The sequence below is a fragment of the Falco naumanni genome, chromosome Z (genome assembly GCF_017639655.2).
Source record: "Falco naumanni isolate bFalNau1 chromosome Z, bFalNau1.pat, whole genome shotgun sequence".
NCBI classification, from domain to species: Eukaryota; Metazoa; Chordata; class Aves; order Falconiformes; family Falconidae; genus Falco; species Falco naumanni.
In genome coordinates, this window is record NC_054080.1 from 81,991,818 (window position 1) to 82,012,986 (window position 21,169).

General features: G+C 37.0%; 1 protein-coding gene across 3 annotated transcripts in view; it reads left to right on the forward strand.

The window, feature by feature from the left end:
* CZH18orf25 (chromosome Z C18orf25 homolog) overlaps positions 1–21,169 on the forward strand; it is a 46,216-nt gene that overhangs the window by 20,040 nt on the left and 5,007 nt on the right. For 2 of the 3 annotated variants that reach the window (XM_040579773.1, XM_040579774.1), the window contains exons 3-4: positions 14,898–15,080; positions 19,028–19,154. In XM_040579773.1, the coding sequence (XP_040435707.1) occupies positions 14,898–15,080; positions 19,028–19,154 (310 nt within the window). Of the gene's footprint in view, positions 1–3,243; positions 3,752–14,897; positions 15,081–19,027; positions 19,155–21,169 lie in introns of those variants that run through there. The other variant, XR_005825578.1, reaches the window with a different exon arrangement.

The window sequence follows — 21,169 nt, forward strand, 5'->3', positions numbered from 1 at the left end:
CATGATTTTTTTATTTATTGCAGATGAGGAGCAATTTCTTACCTGTTAATGATTGAGCCTCTCTGTTGGCATTTAGGATTTTACCATTCTTAAACACCAGGTAGCATTCATGGCATAAGAGGATGGTCTTTGAGTCCTGAAATAGGTTCTACTAGACCTACTGCTGTTGAAAGTTTTTCCTTTGTAAACAATCTGAAATTTGACCATGCAAATTACTCTGAATGAAACTGGCATGAGAGCAAGGCTGGAAATGAATATTTATTTCTGTGCAAACACTTCCTTGTAAGGAAGAGTGTTTACAAATTCAAATATAATATGAAAATACTGGCATTTCACTGCCATTGTGCTTTCTGCAACTCAAAAAAATCTGAATTGAAATAGGAGTTTTAGGCTTTCCAAAAATCTGTTTAAAAGTTTGAGTACTGATGTTGAAAAGGTGTTGTAGCTCACTTTGTTAAAAGAAAAAAAAATATTTTCTTTTTAATATGCAGAAATCCAAAGAGAGGTGGCACTGTGTGTGAGGGACTCTCACTAGGTTACTTCCTCTTAGGAATTGTGTGTAGATCTTGGATGAAGCATCTTGCAAGGGATGAATTACTTGAAATAATTCAGAATGACAATTATATAATGGGGTGGGCGGGGAATATTAGGAGCAGTTTGGAGTGAGATACTAATTTGAAAATGTTGATAGCATAACAACTCTGAGGAATCCACCATTGGTAATTAGAATGTAGATGCAGCGTATTGTCTTAAACTGTTAAGCCATCAGACTTCTGAAATAAATAACTTCGGATTTGGTTATTATTTTTATTTAGCTAGTACTTAATTAACTTAATATTATTATTTCGCTAGTACTTAATAGTTCCCGTGAAGTGTTGGGGCACTTCTTAGGTGCTGTTTTGCAGGAGGTATTATCTTGAAAATAAGGTATGAGTCTTGGATTCTGATGCCTTTGTGATTGCAAATTTCTTTGCCTTTTAAATTGGTGTAACTTCAAAAACTATAGAGCTGTAAGCTTACAGATAGCAAAGGGACCAATCAGATAAATGCTAGCATTTTGAATATAATAGAAGTGTGCATTTAGGCTTGTTGTTTAATCCTGAAGGCCACCAGTAAAGATTGAGTAAGGCTTATAAGAACTGCGAGGGAAGCTCTTGAAACATTGATTTGCTGCTACTGTAAATTGTAGATATATTATGAATGATGCCTTTTAAAAATAGTATTGCAGCATAATGTATATTTCAATAAATAGTTTCTTCAGTTTACAGAACAATTTTGTCAGCTTTCACCATGCTGGTTCATTCTTAACTTTCAAAGCCAGTCTAGATTGCCTCACATATCACCATCAATAGTCTTGATTTAAATAGCAATTAAAACGTACTCAACATAACTTAAAGGTGTCTAGGCTGTGGAAATCAGAAAGGCTGCCATTTAGTGACTTGAACTTAGGATAAGATCCCTGACTAAAGACAAACAGTATCATACTGGATGTTCAACACCAGGAGTATATGAACAGGAAAAATATTTTTTCAGGGAGGAAAAAGACATTGACTGTACAAAAGAAACCACGTTTTAGGAAAAAGGTATCATTTTACTTGATTACTTTTAGTTAAAATGCAGTCAGAAGGATGTAAATTAGTTGCTGTAAAGGAATTAATTTTTGAGCAGAGGACCTGAATGCTGAATTTCCAGTCTGTCTGATAGGTAAAGAGATGGGAGAGAAGACTTGAAAAAGTAGAGGTTTTAATAGAAAATTTTTGACCCCTGATGGGTAGCATTGCTACTGCTCAGAAATAAGAGAATAATCCTGGGCTTTGTTTAGCTGTCACTGAAGGATTTATGTATACCTCATTTAAATAGCTCCTAAAAAGAATGTAGTGTTTAAGTAATACTGTAATTTCATGTACACAGTGAAATCCCAATAAAGATTTAGTGCCTTACGTTTTTATTAGTAAATATTTGCTTAGGTTGTGCAATGATTTCACATATTCTTAGGGTTTTTTCTATTATTCTTAAGCTAGAGGATGCCACAAATTTCACGTTTACATATTGTAAGGTTCTGTAGCTGCTTTGTGTAGTTTTATGTGGTGTTTGTCTTGTTTCAGAATTACCTTAGGTAACCTTTATGTATTTGGACAGCAATGCACATATTGTTTATTATTGCTCGGACAGGTACCAGAGCCTCGTTTTCTTGGGGTTTTATTGCTTCCTAGAGGATTCCCCAGTGAACTCTAAACGTAAAAATATAGATACCACTGCCTTTTCTTATTGATACATAGAGTAAGATAATGAGGATGGCCTTCCTTCTCTTCTTGCTGCTAAAGTTCTTCCTGATAATCCCAAAGCTAGTAATTTTAACCATATTTTTGATGGATAGAAGGAAGGAGAACCATTTCCTTCCGACTACGCTCTATTTTCTGCCTTGCTTAGAATTAACGCTAGAAATGCCACGCAGGCGGTTGCTTGAGAGATGAAGGGCAGGCTTCTAGTTGGTGTGAGGTTGATCGCTCCTGCATGTCCTGTGGATGACCCTTGTGATGTAGCTGTGCCCATCAGACCCAACAGAGGTTGCTTTTGCCCCCTGTATTAGCGTAGCAGTCACCTATCTCTTCCCACGTTTGCGTGTCTGTGATGTGTATTCTCTCCATTGGTGTTCAGTGTGTTTTCCAAAATTAGACTAAGAGCTTTGGGCTTGGCTACTTTAAATGCTGCAGTCACTGTATTAGCCTTTATCTCTGTTATCTTGTGTACCATTTTGTCTGTGTTTAACAGTCCATTATAAAAGGGTTCAAGTTTGTAAGTAAAATACACATAATTATTCAGGTTTATCAGTTAATAGTATTTGGAATCGCAGCTTAACAGAACTAAACATGTTATTGTATAATGTTTTTGACACTTCCAGTTGAATTCCAAACAAATTACAACGGAATTGGACTAATTTGGTTTATTTATTAAAAAAAAAGACCTTTGTGACAGAACTGTTCTGAGAATTCTAGAATAAAAATAATTTTGAAGCCAAAATTTCTACTATAACCTCAGTGAGTGTAAAGTGTTTTGGGTGTTGTGTTGTGGGGTTTTTTTTTGATGGTAATACTGTTGGTTAATATTTGTTAATTATTCCCCCATTGTCATATCCAAGGGACACAATTAGAAAAGTTGTTTTCCTGAGTTAACATGCCTTAATAAACAGTATTATGTGCTTACTTAATGATGTCTTATCAAATGGCCTCAATGTCTTTAAAGCTGGCTTCAGTCGTGCTGGGGGATCTGGAGGAGCGACCAGGGAAATTCCAGGATTGCTTGACAGGGGCACCGTGTGGGATAGGAACTGCATAGGCAATGTCCTGGAAGAGGCCATGAACTGCTTTGCCGAGATGCAGAGGCAGACAGAGGAGAAATTTCGCATGTGGATAGAAAAGCTAACCCGTCTTGACACGGATGAAGAAAGCAAGCAACAACTGGAGCCCAGGGAACCTAAAATTCAACTAGTTGGCCAAAGAATCCCCCCTACCACACAGTCAGGGGCTTTCATACAGATGTCTGATAGCCAAGTACTTCCACAGCAGTCGTTTAATTCTTACGTGGGCTATCAAAATGTCGATGCTACGCTAGAGTTTCCAGCGACTTTTAATAACAATTTTCCACCTATCTTTCCAGAGAATGGGAATATTGCAGAACCTGATCTGAATCAATCATAAAGAAATCCGATCTTTGCAATCTTGATGTTACTTTGGATTATGCTAAAAACCAGGTTTGCTTTTCTCTTCGTATGTTTGTTTTGTTTTTCCTCTTTTGGGTTTTATTACCATGGCATATATTTTTTTTTTAATTTATAGAGAATATATATGTAGTTTAAAAACCCCCACAGTATACCCACATGCATGTGCCAGCATACACATAGAAACACCTTTAAAGGTTCAGGGGGGAGGCACCCTAAGCTTTCATCACCAGACCTGGGAAAATATAACTTAGAATCCTTGTTTAGCTACCCCAGAATCGGTACAGCTACGTTTGTTACAATAGGATTATTCAGAGTATTCATCCAGATGCTCTTTTTGCATGTTAAAACATTTATATAAGGAAGTAAGTTTTATATTTAAACATGTAAAGTACCCTAGAGAACCAGACTAAATACAGAGCTGTAACATTTCCTTAACTGTTAACTCCCAAGTTTTGCAGCTTGAACATGTTGTACATTAGTCTTTTCTTCTTCCTTTTCAGGCAGAAGTAATAAGCTTACCCTAAAGATTTAGCTATATGTAACAAATGTGCACAGCTGATTATTTTGTCTCCCATTTAGTAGTTCTTATCTGTCCTGAGTTTTTATTAATGTCACTGCTGTGTTGCACATGGCATATTTATGGAAGCAGCTGTCTTACACTGTGTGCTCAAATACGCCCATGTATACATATATATGTGTTGGGTTTGGGTGGAAGTAATCTCCTCTAATTTTAGGTGTCTAGTTTGCTGTTGTGTGGGCCTCCTCTGAGTCAAATGGGAAGAGATAAGCACCTACAGAGGATACCTCCTGGGCAATGTCTGTCTTTTCCATTTGTTGTCTAAACCTCCGTTATAAACAGTTTAGAATAGCCAGTTTTTGGCTGAAGTTAGGTGAGATGAAGCACACCCAACTGTGTGTGCATGCATGACCTGCGCACACAAAGCACTGCTGCTTCCTTTTCTGTATATACGATCCAACTGCATCCTTCGTGCTGGAGTAAAAATAGTTGTGTCAGTCCTAAGATAAGCAGCCGTCAGTGGATGGACGGGGCCTTGGCACAGGAATTTAAAGGAAGGCTTGACAGTCAGATTAGTAAACAGTGGGGTGGTCTGAGGGTGTGGGTTGCTGGTCTGGGTCAGACAGCAAGAGCTTCTTCTGAACCATGTTTGAATACCACTGAAACCGTTATTGTGGTGGGGAATGCCAGTACATTAGTTTCATTTAAATAATACAATAACTTGCTATTGTGTGGTTTTTTTTATACTGATAGTTATCCTGGATAGGCAGGCTTGAAACTGTGATGTTTAAAGTAGGATTAATTTAAACTATATATTAGAAATCTATTTAATTCTTAGTATTATCACTACACACAGGGATTTTTTGGTCACCTTTCCATTAAGGCCTTTCTTCATGTGAAGTAACTTCTCTGTAGCTACCAAAAATGTATACTTATAATCATTTAGAACTTGCTAAAAGTTTCTAGTGTAAATGAAATCAGAATTCTAATAATGGAAATTAGAAATCTGTATAGACAGTTTAAGTGAAGAGAACACTATAGGTCTCCTTTAGCGCTATTATTTTGCTTTTTAAGCCACAGTCACTTTTTTCCTAATTATTTTAATATAATTCCTTTTCTTCCTGTTGGACGTAACCACTGTATCTTCTATAGGTCTGATTTTTTTTTTCTCCCTGAAGTCAGTGGGAGTTTTTCCATCAATTTACACGGTGGTTTGGATCAAACCTGTAACAGGAACTCAAGAAATGCTTTTTGTTATCAGTATAATACTAACACTGGTGTGTTAACATTATTCTTGGCCCAGACTTACTTTTTTAAGTACGTGATGCCTTCATTTAAAAAATTAGGTTAGAGAGCTGTGTTATTTTCAGAGTAACTGTTTGAAAGACTATGCAGGAGGTAATTTTTAAGTACTGGAATTAATTCTTTACAGATCACCTTCATGCATAATTTTTATACAAAGATTTTGATACGAACTTCTAGGAAAACTCCCTCATCTGAACTTGTGTGCATTTCAGGTAAAAATGCAATTAGTTACTTAGTGTTTGATTGCAGTTTAATGAACTTTTATATCTAAGATCCTTCAGGGAAGATTATTTGCTGATGTACTAAAAATTGGATTCTTCTGATGTTCATAGATTTGAGATATATATACACACGCGCACAAAGTCACATCCCTTTATGACAATGATAGAGCAGCATATTTTAAAGCATGACAGCTTTACAAGTCTTCCCATGCATGCATAAGCAGCATTTTGCAGTGACTGGTTTCTTTTAATGTGTTAAGAGTCACTTAACTCAGTATGTCTGTAAGCATGCCCTTAACCTTTTTTTTTTTAATAGTATATATGGAGCAATTAGGTATCTTGAAACAAATTGTGCAAGGAGATCAGTTGAACTTATTTATCTCTCAGACTTAAACACATTTATATATGAACCTCATGAATGGATACTAACTTTAAGAATGTAGCCAGTGAAATTTCTGCCAATCTTCAATATCTTGGTTAGGTAATCTTTAAAAAAAGGTTTTAAAATATTGAAGTCATTCAGTGTATTAATGGATAAAAATTTGGATTTGGTTACTACAGGCAAAGTTTAAAAGCTGTGAAAGAGTTTTTAAGCAGCTGTGAAAGAGCAAGCAGCGGGTTACAGCAGTTGAGAGGGGGAATAGTTCATGTTAGATATAATTTTAACTTTCCCCACAAAAGCTACCTAGTGTTAAGAACACCTGTGCAACACCAGTGGTTGTAAATGGTGAATTCTATTTTGTTTGGGTGCTTTTTCCACTTGCCTCAACTGGAGCCAGATCTTCAGTTGTCACGAATCAGCTGCTTTGAAATGAATAGCATGTGTTGATTTACACAGTTGAATACCTGGGTCCACTAGCTTGTTTTCCATGTGAAGTAGTATCTTTCCCCTCCTAGGAACTGAGAGGGGAATCCCACCTGTTCAGGTGTAGTATAACCTACCTGATGAAGGATTTTGCCGGCTGTGCAATTAAACACTAGCATCTCTCTTCTTGCTTTGTGATTTTTTTAAAGATGCAGAGCACTAAAGAAATCAACCTTCAGGTACTGATACTGGTGGTGTGTCTGTATGTGGAACGGGTGTGCAACAGCCTTTAGCATCTCTTTGAGAAAACTGATTCCCAGTATATAATCTTCAGATTTATTTTATATTTTTTACTGCTGGAAATATTTTTGCTACATTATGTGGCTGCATTTAAGTTTGTTGTGATTTCCATTATAAGCTCTTATTTTCAAAGGGCTTTGATTAGAAACTTTTCAGGGAGTTAAAATTTCTTCAGCTGAAATTTTAACATAAATTTTAATCTCACTTATTAAAGCAGTCTGGCCTTATGTAAGACTATTTTAAAATTATCAGAAGGAAACCCTTGTACTTTCCAACCCAGAGATACATTTTTGAATGTACATTTATGCTCACATCTCAACAAATTACTTCAAAAGCACCAAAATTAACAAGTAGAGGAGAGATCAATAGGAGTTTTGCACAGACGTGAAGGATCACAGATGATAATTTAAAGTTTCTCTTATTGCCTAGGTCTTATACTTCAGTATGAAGTAAGTAAATATTCTACTTTCTTTAAAGAATTTTACTTATGCTTTGAAAGAGTAAATGTATCAAGTCCAATCAGCTGGTGTAGACTGGTGTTATTCCAGGGAAGATGGTGCCAGTTGCAACCCAACTGGCCTGTTCAAATTTTCCTATATTGCCATTTTTAATATTGAATTACATGTTTTCAGTGTGGCCACTGTTTCTGCATGAGAGTAATTGAACACCGGTATGACTGCAGAATCGGGATTTAGCAGCAGGTGAAACGCAGCTACTTTGTAAGCATTTTCTGTGCAAGTGCAAAAGAAATAAGTATTTATACAAAGGCTGAATTTAAATGTCACTAACATGTCAAACTGACAGTTCAGTAAGTGAAAAATTAAAGGATCTGCTCCTCGAATTGGTCCCTATTTAGCAGTCCTTGGAAGTCCAGGGGCTTCAGTGTGCGGTGTTTTTGCAAACCTGGCTGCAGGTTCTTCCCCAGGCATTTGTGCTGCTTCCCTCCCTCAAGTGGGCTTTGGCGAGGAAGGTCTTTAGGAAATCCCACCCTTTGCACATTTTATCCAAGGGTTTGGGGGTTTGCTTCACGTGCTTCTGATACATCTGAATTTTCAGGGTTTACTTAGAAAAAAAAAAATAAGGTAACTTACAGCATAAATAAAATTCAAGTAAAGGCAGTGAAATTTGATTCAGTGTTTCTATTGAAAAAAAAACAACAGCCAACAACCTGAGCAGGGATTTAAAAAAAAAAAATTATAAACCTTTCAGATATACTGCTCTTCAGTGTTATTTTTAACAGTATTAGAACAAAATAATTCAGGCAGAAATATACATACCTATTTTTTCAAGTTCACAGTGTCTTTTAGTGTTTTTGCAGGTTTGCTAGGTTATTTTATCTGAGCTGCTAGGGTTAAGGCTGGAGGACCAATCTTAGCTTCGGTGAAACAGGATTACATTTGGTGGTTGTTTTACAAATTGAAAGGTATTTATTGTCACTGATTTCTCTTGTTAATGTATTTTTGTCTCTTCCTGTGTCCACATACTGTAAATCTTTTTTTTAAAGTAATATTTCAAGGGCATTAAGAAATTAAGTCTAGCCTCGTTAAAACCAGTAGAAAATGTCTGCTAACCTCAATGGGGCTACCATTTCACCTGATTAGAAATTGAAATTATTCTGCAGTTTTTGGTCAGAGAATCCTTCAGCTGACCTTAAGGAGAGTCTTTGCCTGATGAATGTGTGTAAATCGGGCAAGCTGAGTAGACACTTTTAAAATAATCGGGGTCTGCGCTGTGACCGCTGGCAGTTAGGTTTGGAAGCATTAGAATAAATGCGCTCTGTAACTTGTACTGTAGAAGCTAAAATATTCAGGCTGACTGAGAGATGGACAGTACCTTGCAAAACATGAAGCTAGAAATCAGTCTCTCACAAATTTTATTAGTCTTGTAGTGTTAGATCAGCAAAATGAAGGCACATGGAAAATAGGCTGATTAAATTAGAAGCGATTTTAAGCGCTCTGTTAAATCTCGCAGGCTGATTGAGCAGGGGTCTGATCTGGGTCTGGACCATCAAAAGTTCTGCATCAATGCTGTATCACTCCGCCCATGGGAAGATGCAGTTTGTACTTGCAAAAATGTGTTTTATGGAGGGGTGCATATGGGGGGTGTGTTTGCCTGCCTTTTCCTAATGTAAGTTGTATTTATGTCAAGATCTTTTCTTCTTCTAACTGTCATAGCTATGTAAGAGTTGGGTGTGATGGTTTCCAAAGCCCTCCTGATACGCTTTTGCAAGTAAAACTGGCGGAGAGATCTGGCTAATTTATCTGCTTCCATAATCAGTGAATCATTAGGTGGCATCAGGTAAGATAAATCCTACCTGAGATAAAAAGTGCATGCTGCTTCCTGATGTTTTCAGTACACGGCCACGTTCCATGTGCCTTTGCTTAACGCACAATGAAAAAGACTTTATTATGTCCTTATATATAATTTGGTAAAACAAATCCAAGATATTTTCCATCTAGTCATCAAAAAGCCTGAAAGAATGAATGTTGATCAGCAAGACTTGAATTTGAGATCTCTTTTTGATGTGATGTATTAAAAATCATTCAGTCTGAGAACAGATACTAATTTGATGTTTTGATTTTATTATTATATTATTATGGTAAAAAAACCAAACACAAAAGCTTTACTGTGTGAAATGAAGGAAAATGTGAGGAAAGTGGATTCATTGATAACATTTTGTTCACTTTATGGGTTTTGAGAGAATGTTGTTACACTACTATTGTTTTTTTTATTGTATTTACAATGTATTCTTTGCCTAACCCTGTAAATTTTGAAATGTAACTACTGTAACCTGGAATACATACATAAATAAATAAAAATAGTAATGAAGTATTTCATGTTGCTGAACAACATAAAAGAAACAGATCTCCTTTCCCCCATCCTTCTTTGGGAAGTTCAGCTAGTTTACGCCATTTGAACTGCACATCCTTTATGAAACCGCATCTCTGGATCATGTTTTAAATAATACCAGGTTTGTATGGTGTATCTTAAAAAGACTGTCGCTTCGGCCTGTAGTCTTGTATGTGAAGCCTTTCTGTTTGGATCAAAGTTACTGACATGTCTACGTAAAACTATTTTGGAAAGTCACTTAAGATGAACATTCTAGTTCTTGGCACAGAAAATACCATTATTTTGATGACTGTAATGACGTGCTACTCTTAAAATTTATATGGGTATCAAAATCTATTGTGTTTTCCTTGAAGTTCTCTCTTAAATTTAAGTTTCAAGTGTAAATGAGGGCATTCTTTGATCTTTTATTATTTTTAAGTCTCGGCATTCTTTTTTATTATATAAAAATTCGATTTAGAGTACTGGGAATGAGAGAAAGCAGTGCCTGCATTCACAGTAGAGGTGTCAAGGTGAGGCTGGAAGAAGCTGTGTCTCCTTGGGCTTGCAACTTACCTGGGAGCGTGTGTTGCCTTTTTAGCTTTTGCATGTTTCACCAAAGTATTCCTAAACATTTAACAATTAAATATAGCTCAGTGATTTGAGGGGAGTGTGTTGGGGTTTTGTTTTGGCCTTTTTTGGTTGTTTTGTGTTTTTTTTTTTTTTAGCAAAGCAGAGCTCCTCTGCTTGTTAGCCTTGAGCCATCTGCAAATCTCTGCTTACCTCAGTTTCCCCCGTAGGCAAAAGGAGGTTAATGACCACCTGAGAGCACTTTGAGATCCACTAATGGAAAGCTTTTTGTAAGAGTAAGGCACTGTAATTATTATTGCTATTATTATTGTACCTGTTCTCTGTGTTTTAAAGCTTAGGGTGATAGTCACACCTAAATAAGGCTTCACATCTTCTCACTGCAAAGACACTGACAACTCCAGAGGGCAATTCAGACCACCAAAATTAGGCTTTTAATTTTGAAATTATTTCAATCAGGATAGTTCTCTGGAGATTACAGTCTTTTTCCACTACTTGGAGAGAAAATATAGCAAAGTTTAAATCCTATCCTTGAGGCTGGAATTCATCTTAATAAATTCAGCAGTGTCAGTTAGGTGCCTTGGCTAAAGTGGTTGTTGAAGCCCTTTGTTTCATGGGGAAGGAGGGGAGATAATGATGCTCCAGGCTGAGATTACATGACCCTGAAGTTCCCCTCTCTGGATACAGTGGGAGGGAGTTCAGATGATGAGCTTGGCACTACATGCCTAGATTTAAGAAAGCTAAAGAGAAATAATTACTTTAAAGGACTAAATTCCCATTCAGGTTCTGCTAGCTAATATTTTTTTTATTTCCTATGATAAAGTAGTGCTGTGCATTTATACATGACTGTTGCAGTGTAAAGGTATGGTACTTCTTACAGGATTATTTCTTTTAACCTACAGCTGAAATTTTACGGTTGATTCCCCCTTTTTTCTTATCCTGTCATTATAATGAATTAAGGGATAATAGGAGCGTGGATCTTACAGCACAGTTTAGACCGCTGAATGTTGAGATGTGGCTCTGTAAAAAGCATGGGAGCGACATTATTGAATTTTCTACTACGCTGCAAGCTTAGAATGAAAGTTGATATGTGTAGACATGGATTTTTGTGCATGTGGTTTCTGATTTCTGAGCAGAATTAGTTTTGATGAGCTGTGTTAATTAAGGGAGAATTGGACACTTGGAAGTGCTGTCCCCATGATGACCTCTGCCTCTGAATTTTTTTTTAAAGGCAGTCTTTCCCTCCCCCTGTTAACATTAAATGTCAACAGCTGTATTTTGCTGCTGGTACTTATTAACTTTCAACCATGTCTTTTTCAAGTGTTTATTGCTTTAGAAATGAATTAAAACTTATCACCAGGGAAATTTAAGTCTCCCAGCTACCTTGGCTTCTCAAAAGACGCAATTTTTCTTAAATAGATTGTTTAAATTACTGACCAGGGAACCTCCTAATTGTCCTACATTAAACTTTGATTCTGGTATGGTTTCTTTTGATGTCTGTTTTTCTATCTGTTGAAATCCTGTTACAGTCAGTAATTAGGAGTGGTTCTATTGTAACTTACCTTTTCTTTACAACTGTGGTTGTAGTTAATCCTTTTACTTTTTCAACCTGAAAACATTTTTTCATTTATTTCCTAGCTGAAGCCAGTTGTCCTTATTTCTTGGTACCACGCATTCACTTTGCATCACATCATTGGATGACCATGTAGTTGGCTAGGGAAGTATTATTTCCAAGTTTAACCCCTCCAGCCCCATCCTTCTAGCATAGAAAAGGAAACAGGCTTTGGGGAATGGGGGATTTTTAGAGGACTTTTTTAATATGCCATTGCTGCAACTTTCACCTACTTATAGTTGTCTACAGTTTATTTATTGGTTTATTTATTGTTTGATTTTTTATTTAACACACACAGGCATTTATTGCTTATTTCTTGTGTACAAGCTGGGCATCCTAAAATTTGCTACAGTGTTGTGGCTGTTGTTTTGGCCTCGTTGGTCATTTACTGATTATAGGTATGGGTGACCCTGGTGCCAGGGGCCTTTCATTTCCAAATCTGATCCTGAAAGGCAAGGCTGAGAAAAGGAAAAATAGACCTCTGCCGTGATTGCTTTGTAAATAGGCAGGTTTTGGATGGTTTTTTCCAGATTGTTAAATTGGTGACTATTGCACTGAGAAATATAATTACAGTATGTAAACTATATTGAAAATATTTTTGTCTGTTTGATGTATACTAAATTTAAGCTAAGTTATAAGGTATGCTGTTTGGAAGTGTGGAAGATACAAGAGTGGAGCTACAGATAACAAGTTTATGCTTGTATTTCCTACTGATGAAGACTTTGACACAAGTTATTTCTATGGGTAGGTGATGAGAATATCACTCTGCATGTATATACATTTATTATACATTTTGCATGATTATACATGTAGGAGTGGTACAATTTTGACTTGAGACTATTGGTGCCTTTTGTCCAAATATAATTTTTCTTGTGTAGACACGTCTATCTAAAATCAAAAATTGCTTCTGCTTTTGGAGATCTTAGTGAGAAGCAAGAGAAACAAAGAGCTGAAGGAACAGCACATAGCTCCTGAAATTTTAGATAACCCTGAAAAATGGTCAAATAGTCAATATTGTACTTGACCCTCGTATCTTCTGCACTCGACTGTTTATTTTTATAGATCACATTATATATGTTCATGCTGAGCTCTGATAAGACTGAAAGAAAACATGCCTCTCATGATTCAGTCCAGTTGTAACTTCTGCATGTAATTTAATCATCGGCTTTCACAAATAATTAACTGAACATCAGCCAGCTTAATTTTGAACTTGGTTTTCCATTATTTTGTAATCGCCTTTTACAAAGACAAAGATTGCCTTTCAGTTAATTATCAGGACTTCTTTTCCAGTCACAATCATCGTTTCATGTTGCGAACAGTTTGGTCTTTAATACATTGGCATTTAACTACCCATTTATTTTTGTCGGGTCTGTTTTAAGTTTGTAATATAACATTGTTTTATGAAATTGTTGTTTTGGAGGAAGGTCTGATCGGAAATATTTTGTGAATTTCTTCATACCTTGTTGCAAAACTGCTCTTTAGTACGACTTAAGCAATATGGTCACTCTTTTAAAGTGTGTTGCTAATCACAGAATAGGCGTTTCCTAAAATAGTGGGTTGAGTTATGTTTAAGGGACCAAGTAACAAAAAAAAATCCCCAAATCACCCTGAAAACCTCAGTAAAAACAGCTTTTCAGAGAACTAAATTTGAGACTTTTAGTTCATCATGTTCTTTGTCTTTAACACTCTTGAAAGAAAACTGTCTTTCCTAAAAAGGCTTTTCATTTTATTCTTTGCGACTTTTAAAGTTTTCTTTAGTTATTTTGTAACTCTGAAGGTCCTATCTTCCTAAACACATTATTAGTTTATGATTATTTTATATTGTCCCATACAAATTACACCCTCTATGTATCATACCCCTAACAGAATACTCCTGAGGCCGCTCACCTGCCAGAACTTCCTTGGAGTTAAAGAATAAAGCTGCCGAGCTTTGGCCCCACCTGTTTTTCTATTTCATGTTTCTTTTTGTGAGTGAAGTCTTCGCCCAAAGAAAGTTTTGATTTTCCTCATTTGGGAAGTGGGAACTCAGCCACTTTCATCCGCTCTGAGTTGATAAGCTGTGGCTGAGAGGAGGCACTTGAGTTAAAATGCGCATCCTTTCAGAACTGCGATATTTACCTGTTCTCTCTGCTTCTATGTTGAATCTTTGTCTTGAATTTGACTTTTTTTCTGAGCCTCTTCTGTTTCTAGTATGCTTTCCAATCATTCCTCACAAAGAAAATAGTCTGTCCTAACAAAATAGACCAAAAATAGCTTTTCCTTATTCCTCAAGAACAGATAACAGAATCTTGCAAGCAGTTTTCTTTCCTTCTTCCCCACCCCCCTCTGCTTTGGTTGCCAAAAATGCATATGGTAATTGAATTAGAAGTATGCTTATCACTGGACATTATAGTTTTGTTTCTTGTTGGTTTTAAAAAAAGAAGAAAAAAAAAAACCAAACCCAAAACGCCAAAACCATTGCCATTTTGAAAATCTCCCCTGCCCTTGACGGGTAAATGTTACAAAAGGAAAGTTGCCTAATGTTAAATTTGTCATTGGATCAGTTATATCAAAAAGTTAGTTTTAATCAATCAACCTAAAGTAATGTAAGCTGTCACTTGACTTTTGTAAAATTCTCTAGATAAGTATCTTGTCTTGCCAAATTTTGTCTGTAACTTTTTTATTTTAAAATGAAGGTTTTATCCTTTTAAGATTGTAAATGTAATGTTGTCAGATATGGAGATGTTTATGTGTTAATGTAAAAGATAATACACGAATAACTGATACTTTGATAAACGTGTTTTTCTTAAATTTGTGTTTTCTTACATTTGTGTATGCAAAGGTTAAAATGTCTCTGTAATCTCAGACTTTGTTCATTAACTGAAGTTTAATCATATAATTTATAGTTCTTTAAGAGCTTCATGTAGGAGATTGCATTAACCCTTAAACAAATTAGTTGTACTTTTAAAAGTCTCTTTCACAGTATGTTGACTTTTAATCGACGTTGCTTTTCTCTCCTGCAGATGGACCTCCAGTTGTAGCTCATTATGATATATCGGACACAAATTCAGACCCAGAAGTGGTAAATGTGGACAGTCTGTTGGCGGCTGCAGTAGTTAAAGAGCAAAATAGTTCTTTAGGAAATCAAGACTCGAGATCTACCTGGAGAACCAGAGGGCTGCTAGGTGAACTGAGCGCTGACACAGGTTTGTTTAAATTTTCTTCCTCTGACATTTGTTCCAGTGTCTCAGTTGGAGTCTCTCCCCTTCTTGCTTTCAGTATTTTTGTAGTTTATAGAGCTTTAAAAGCTCCCTGTGTAGATTTTGCAATAAAACCAAGGTCTGACATTCCAAAAGATGACTGATAAAAACTGACAAAGATTCCTGCAGTGTATTTCTGATGCTAATTTTCTTAATTATTTTTCTCCTTTCTTTCCCTTTAATTGTTACTCAGAACTTGGGTCGGGTTTTCATGGTGGTGTTCTTAAAAATAAAATGAGCTAAGCTTGTTACTGAATGGTTGATTATGATGACCTGTGCGACCAGCTAGTAAACTGATAGTAATCACATTTCAACAATTGTATGTGTATGTCATTTTTCATTTGTCTTTTTATTTCTTGAAAATAAGAGTATTAGTTATTCCCATACTCCATCTACACTTCTAACATAATTTAGAAAATTGGACAGACCAGCATCATATAAAGATGAAGGGTGAAAAGGTGCTGGTAAGTGGGCTTACCATCAAGGTACAACAAAGAGATTTCCTTCGAGAAAGCAGGAGCAGGAATACTGTGGAAGAATTCAGAGAAGTTCATGTTGATCGTAAAAATTGTTCAGCTTCACTAAGGGCTTGCAACTCTTCATTTCAACAGACAATGTGAAACGCTACTGTGTTTTGGATGCAGAGAGCTAACAGAATATTTTCTATTTTCTTCATCCCACAGCCTTGTATGCCAACATATTGCCTTCCTTTCCACTCATTTTTTTTAATACCCATGTTAAGAATTTTAGCTGCACAAAACACGGTGCCTTGCCTGCAGTGGTGGAACACAGCAGTTTTTTGTTCCGTGCTGTTTCCCAAAGGGCACCTACATTGGAATTATCCAGATCACTCTGAGCTACTTTTCAGTGTCTATAAGGCTTAAAGTAACACAAGTAGTTGGCTGATTTTGAAACAGGTGTTCCATTATTACAGAGTGGACAAGTCCATTATTTGAATATGAGAATCTCTGTTGCATTATTTGCACTATGCTCTCTGGCTGGATGATGTTCCAGCCTTTTTGCAGCTAGCCAGTGTTTTCCAAGCTCACTGGTATTGTTTGCAAGATAGCAGCTGGCTCACAGCTATTTGACCCCTAGCAAGCCCACTCCTTTATTAAGTGATTTGTTAAATGATTAGAACAGCTGAAATTATCTTTTATTATATAGCACTAATGGATTGACACTTCAAAGGACACAAAAAGTAGTAATTCTTACCAAGCTTTCTTCCACTTTCCGTTTATGGAAATGCTGCAGTGCAGGCAGAAGTTTGTCCTCCTCCACCTATATCCAAGGGGACGTGCAAGGAAGAGATTGCCAGGTAAAAGAAAACTAGAAAACTTAAGGAAACTTCTTCATCTCTGACCCTATGGGAACGTGTCCATATGCCTCTGCTCCTGGTGCTGCAGCCACGTCAGTGCTAGAAAGATGAATCTCTTTCTCTTCATACATACACCTTGCCCCAGAGCCCTGTAGCCTCAGTACACTTCTGACTGCGCATTTGTCAGTACTGGCTTCTCCTTACCATGTCTAGGATCGCACACTTGGAAAGCTGAATTTTCACATCTTGCATTGTGTTCACAAATGTAATCTTCAGCCGGTATCTAGTTTAACAGACATTAAATGATGTGTTCCCGTGGGAAAACAGCACCATAAGCTTTATCTAAGTGAAAAATCTTATTAGAACACACTATCACATCTTTGTGCATGGGCAAATATTTTGGGCTGTTTTGCAAACCCTGATGTAGGGCAAACAAAACATTTCCTTTGGGCGTCATCCTAGTGTTTGTGCAAAGAAATTAGCAGCACAGGCATGTTACTAGGCATGAAGTTTGTATGGCCAGAGGCTGTAAATCTATCTGTATGCTATAATCCTGATCTACTCAGCTACTCTTGCAATATTTACTCTGCTGATCATGATTTCTTTACTGCTAATTATCTTTTTTTTGGTCTAAATGTAAAGCTGTGATAATACAGGGTAGCTCTTTTGGGGCTCCCATTTATACCTCTAGGGGTTCGTTTTGGGGCTATTTAAGACCTGCACTGCTTTACCCCACTGCCAGATCTTACTCTGTGTAGCAAAGGGTGCAGAATGTTGGTGTGTCGTGAATACATTAATACAACATGCCAAGGCAGGTTGATATCCATACCAATTTGTGTGAATCAATAACCGAGGATTGTGTTACTCTTCCCCTGCCTGTGCTGTAGCAGCAGCGATGTTCAGGAGTGGGGTGATGCGGATCATGCGGGTGGTGATCATGTAAAGCTCCCGGTTTGCATCACCAGCACATGAACCGAAGCCCCTAGGCACTTCCATTTCATGTTTCACTGTGTGCCCGGCCACTTCTATTAAGAAATATGCATGACCCATTTGGGGACTTTCTGGCAGTCAGTGATATTTGCCAGGAAATGTTCAACTGAACTGTAACATTAGGAAAAGTCTGCCTGGGCTATTAATTCGTTTTAAGTTCAGTTGACAAATCTTTTGTCTTGTGAGGTGGAAACCTCTCCTTCGGGTACATGTCAGCACACAGATTTCCTTCCTTTGCTGACTCTGATCACATGTTGCACCAAGGGTCTTCACTTTCCAAAAGCTGAATGTACAGTATGGTTTCTTGTCCCTCCATTTGCTTGCATCTTTTCCAAGTGCTTTAAGCAGTTATGAGAAGGTTTCCCTGGCGCTTGTTGAAGCTTATTCTCTCCTCTTTGTGTCCTCTTGATCCATCTGGGGGTATAATCAGTTCTGCATGTTCGCACACCTTTGAAAGTCTATGGATTGTTACTGCATCCTCCTCCTCTCATCTTTGAAGAGGTGTCCAGTCAAACTGGATATGCATAATATATTCTTCTAATCTCAATTTTCCTGCTCAACAAGTGGTTCTTCCCCTGTGTAACAGAGCTGAGTGAGTGGCTTCCAAGAAGTAGGTAGTGTCATCTGCTTCAGGGCTGCCCATGTCCCCCATGTTATTGCTAAAGAGAGACGCTAGAGTTTTGTGATTTTTTTTTTAAAGGAAAAAGTTACCTCTTTTATTGAAATCTTATTTTTTAATTGATTTTTTAAAAAAATTCTTTTCTGTAAAACAAATAATAATTTTGGCTGGTTTGTGTTTTCTATGCAAGTATCATTTAGTATGTCACAACACAGCTTCACTAATTGTGGGGGGAGAACCTTCTTACCTGTACTTGACAGAAAAGACAAAACCCGCCAGTCTGGGTGTTTAGAGAGGGCTTGTTTGACAGACTGAGGAACTGTGTAGCATTGGGGAACTGTAATAAAAAACAACTCTGCTGTAGATGGAATGTATGAAAAACAGGGATTTTTTTTTACCCCCAAGTATTTGTAACAACGTTAGAGCAGATGTGTGAAACAGCATGACCGGAGATGGATGGGTTTGTTGGTTTTTTTCATTGACCAGCTTCACCTATTTAGAAAAAAAAATAAAAAGGAAAATGAATTTATTTTCCTTGGTATGTGTGATGTTTCTGTCCAGCCTATAGGCTTTGTTTGCCACAGTCTCGTTGAGTTTGATTTATTGACAATAGATTGTCTTGTTTCTTTATTTCAGAGAGGTTTGGGCACAGTCTAACTTGTAGCATTGCTGTAAGACAACAGCTAGAAAGTCTAATTACATCGTGTTCTTGACAGAGTAGTTGGGCTTTGTTCACATTTGTGTAGGAGCACCATCCCTAGAGCTGTTAACACTGGATAAATCCAGTGGTCATCCAGTATTAGATGTTGAACTGAAAGTTGGATAACTTAATAAGATTTTTCCAATCTCAGCGTTTCATTTGTTTTTTTTTAAAATTTTTTAACTTGGGAAATTCCTTTTCCAGCTGATTTCTGAGTTGTGTGAGCTGTTAAACATCGGCTGTGTTTGCATTTTCCCTATCTGTAGGTCATTTGGATCCAGGCTTCCTTGCAAGTGACAAAACCTCTTCTGGTAATGCCCAGATCAATGAAGAAATTAATATCACCTCTTCTGATAGTGAAGTAGAGATTGTTGGAGTTCAGGAACATGCCAGGTATGAATTCCTTTTTCTTGCTCTAATATTTCATTGATTTTATAAGAAAATCTCTATTACTAAAATCAATAAGAAAAAAACTGCTGACTTCCACTTCTGTAGTGATCCATCCATGACTGATGCCCAAAAGTCAGCAAATGTTGCACTTGTTTTCTCTGTTCTGTTGATCATGATGCTGTCCAAATCTATTTTTCTTTAGAATGTTACCAACTTGATAAGTATCCGGCTTAAGCTTGTGTTTTGATATCAACCATAAACAGGCTAAACATACATTGTATTAAAACACCCAATATTGAGACTAAATTCATATACATCAAGAATTTGGATTTTAAAGGCATAGTGTGAATATGCATATATATAAACAAAAATATCTATGTGCGTTCTTGTTTCCTTTCAAAATGTTCACTTAAAGGATTTAATCAGTAGTTGCAAAAATACTATCAAATCTTCAATGACTAATTTCATAAGATAGCCCCTTTAAAAATTGGATCCTGATGAATCTTGGTTTTATTTCAAGATACAAGAGTTCATATCTCCAAAGGAGATGAGGGTAAGGAAGCCAGAGGCTCTGATAGAAAGCTGTCCAGCTGTGCTTCAGCTCTTATACTTGATAGGTGGTTTTTGATGTTACTCTTCATTGTTAGTCTGATCTTCCCCTGGCTTGTGGTCTTAAGAAGCAGTTGAACCAGACTGGCATTTTCATATGGTACGGAGTGTTAATTTGGTGGAATGAAAGCAAGTTAAAGCAGTATACAGACAAGCTCTTTTTAAAAGTAGTCTGCTGCCTGGTGGCTGCTTGGGGGTGGAAAAGGGGTGTGAGGGACAAGGAACAGAGCTGTTCCTCATCCTTTCACCACATCTTTCGTGAGGAAAGGAAGAAGGAAGGTGTGCAGCACCCAGTTTCCCAGGCAGGAATTTGTACAGGTAGCATGGGCACAGTCCAGCGCTGTTGGATGTGAAAAAAGGAAATTTTAAGGTGCAGAAGGAAGAGAGAGATTTAGTCTTCGCTTTCAGAATATTGAAAGTCCTTGCATGGCTAACTCTTTTGGAATATACTGATTCCTTAGGAAGTAGCTCTCCCGGATGTTTATCCAGCAGACCCAGGGCTTGGAGGATCTTTGTTCTAATGCTAAGCAGTGTGGACTTGCCCTCCAGTATTAGTTGGTGTAAATCTGTGTAGTGTGATGTACACACAACCCTTCTGCTTGAGGTCCCCTACTCAGGAGCTTTCCATGCTGCTTGCCGTGATAATATTTACCATCTACAAGAATGAAAATGTTAAGTAAATGCAGAGTTGCTCTTTAAAATCAGTTTTAGTAGACACGGACTGAAATCATTTCAGCCAAGGAGGACTTAAAGCACACTTCTGTGCTTTCCTTTGTCCACGTAACCATCTCCCATCGACTAGTTTTTACTGGCTCCATTGACTACGCACACATTGCAGTTGCTGTAATTCTATTTAAAATTTTATTTCTCTTGCAGGTCTAGGCTTGCAGTTACGAAGTATTGATGGGCTTCTGACAGGGTTGTCATTTGGAAAAGGTTTAGGTTTCCAATGAGTACTTCTTGCATGCTTAGTTAATATGGTGTTTGGATTCAGTTCTTTATGCTCACACTATTTTTTTTTATTGTGCTCCACATTCCATGTTTTTACTGGATTGGTGCAAGTCATGACAGCTAGAATCTGTCCATTGTTTGTAGTTTTTCACCTTGCTAGTGAATTGGTGGTGTTTGTCATCATTGGAATATTGACTTGGATCTACTTAGGACACAAAGTCATGGTTTTCCTTTTGTTTAATTTTTCTCCAATAGATTTTATTTCTTTTATCATGTATGTGTATAAGCACTCTTCCTATGTTTTGTTCCTAGGTTTTTTTTTATTCCCTTCCTTTTTAGTTGTATTTACTTGGATACCCTTAGCTACAGATTGGAAAGCACGTTCCCTAGGCTAATGTTTAATTGGAACGTTTTGCTATTGGCTGCTTCTGTGACTTGTTTGAGAATAAACACTTTTA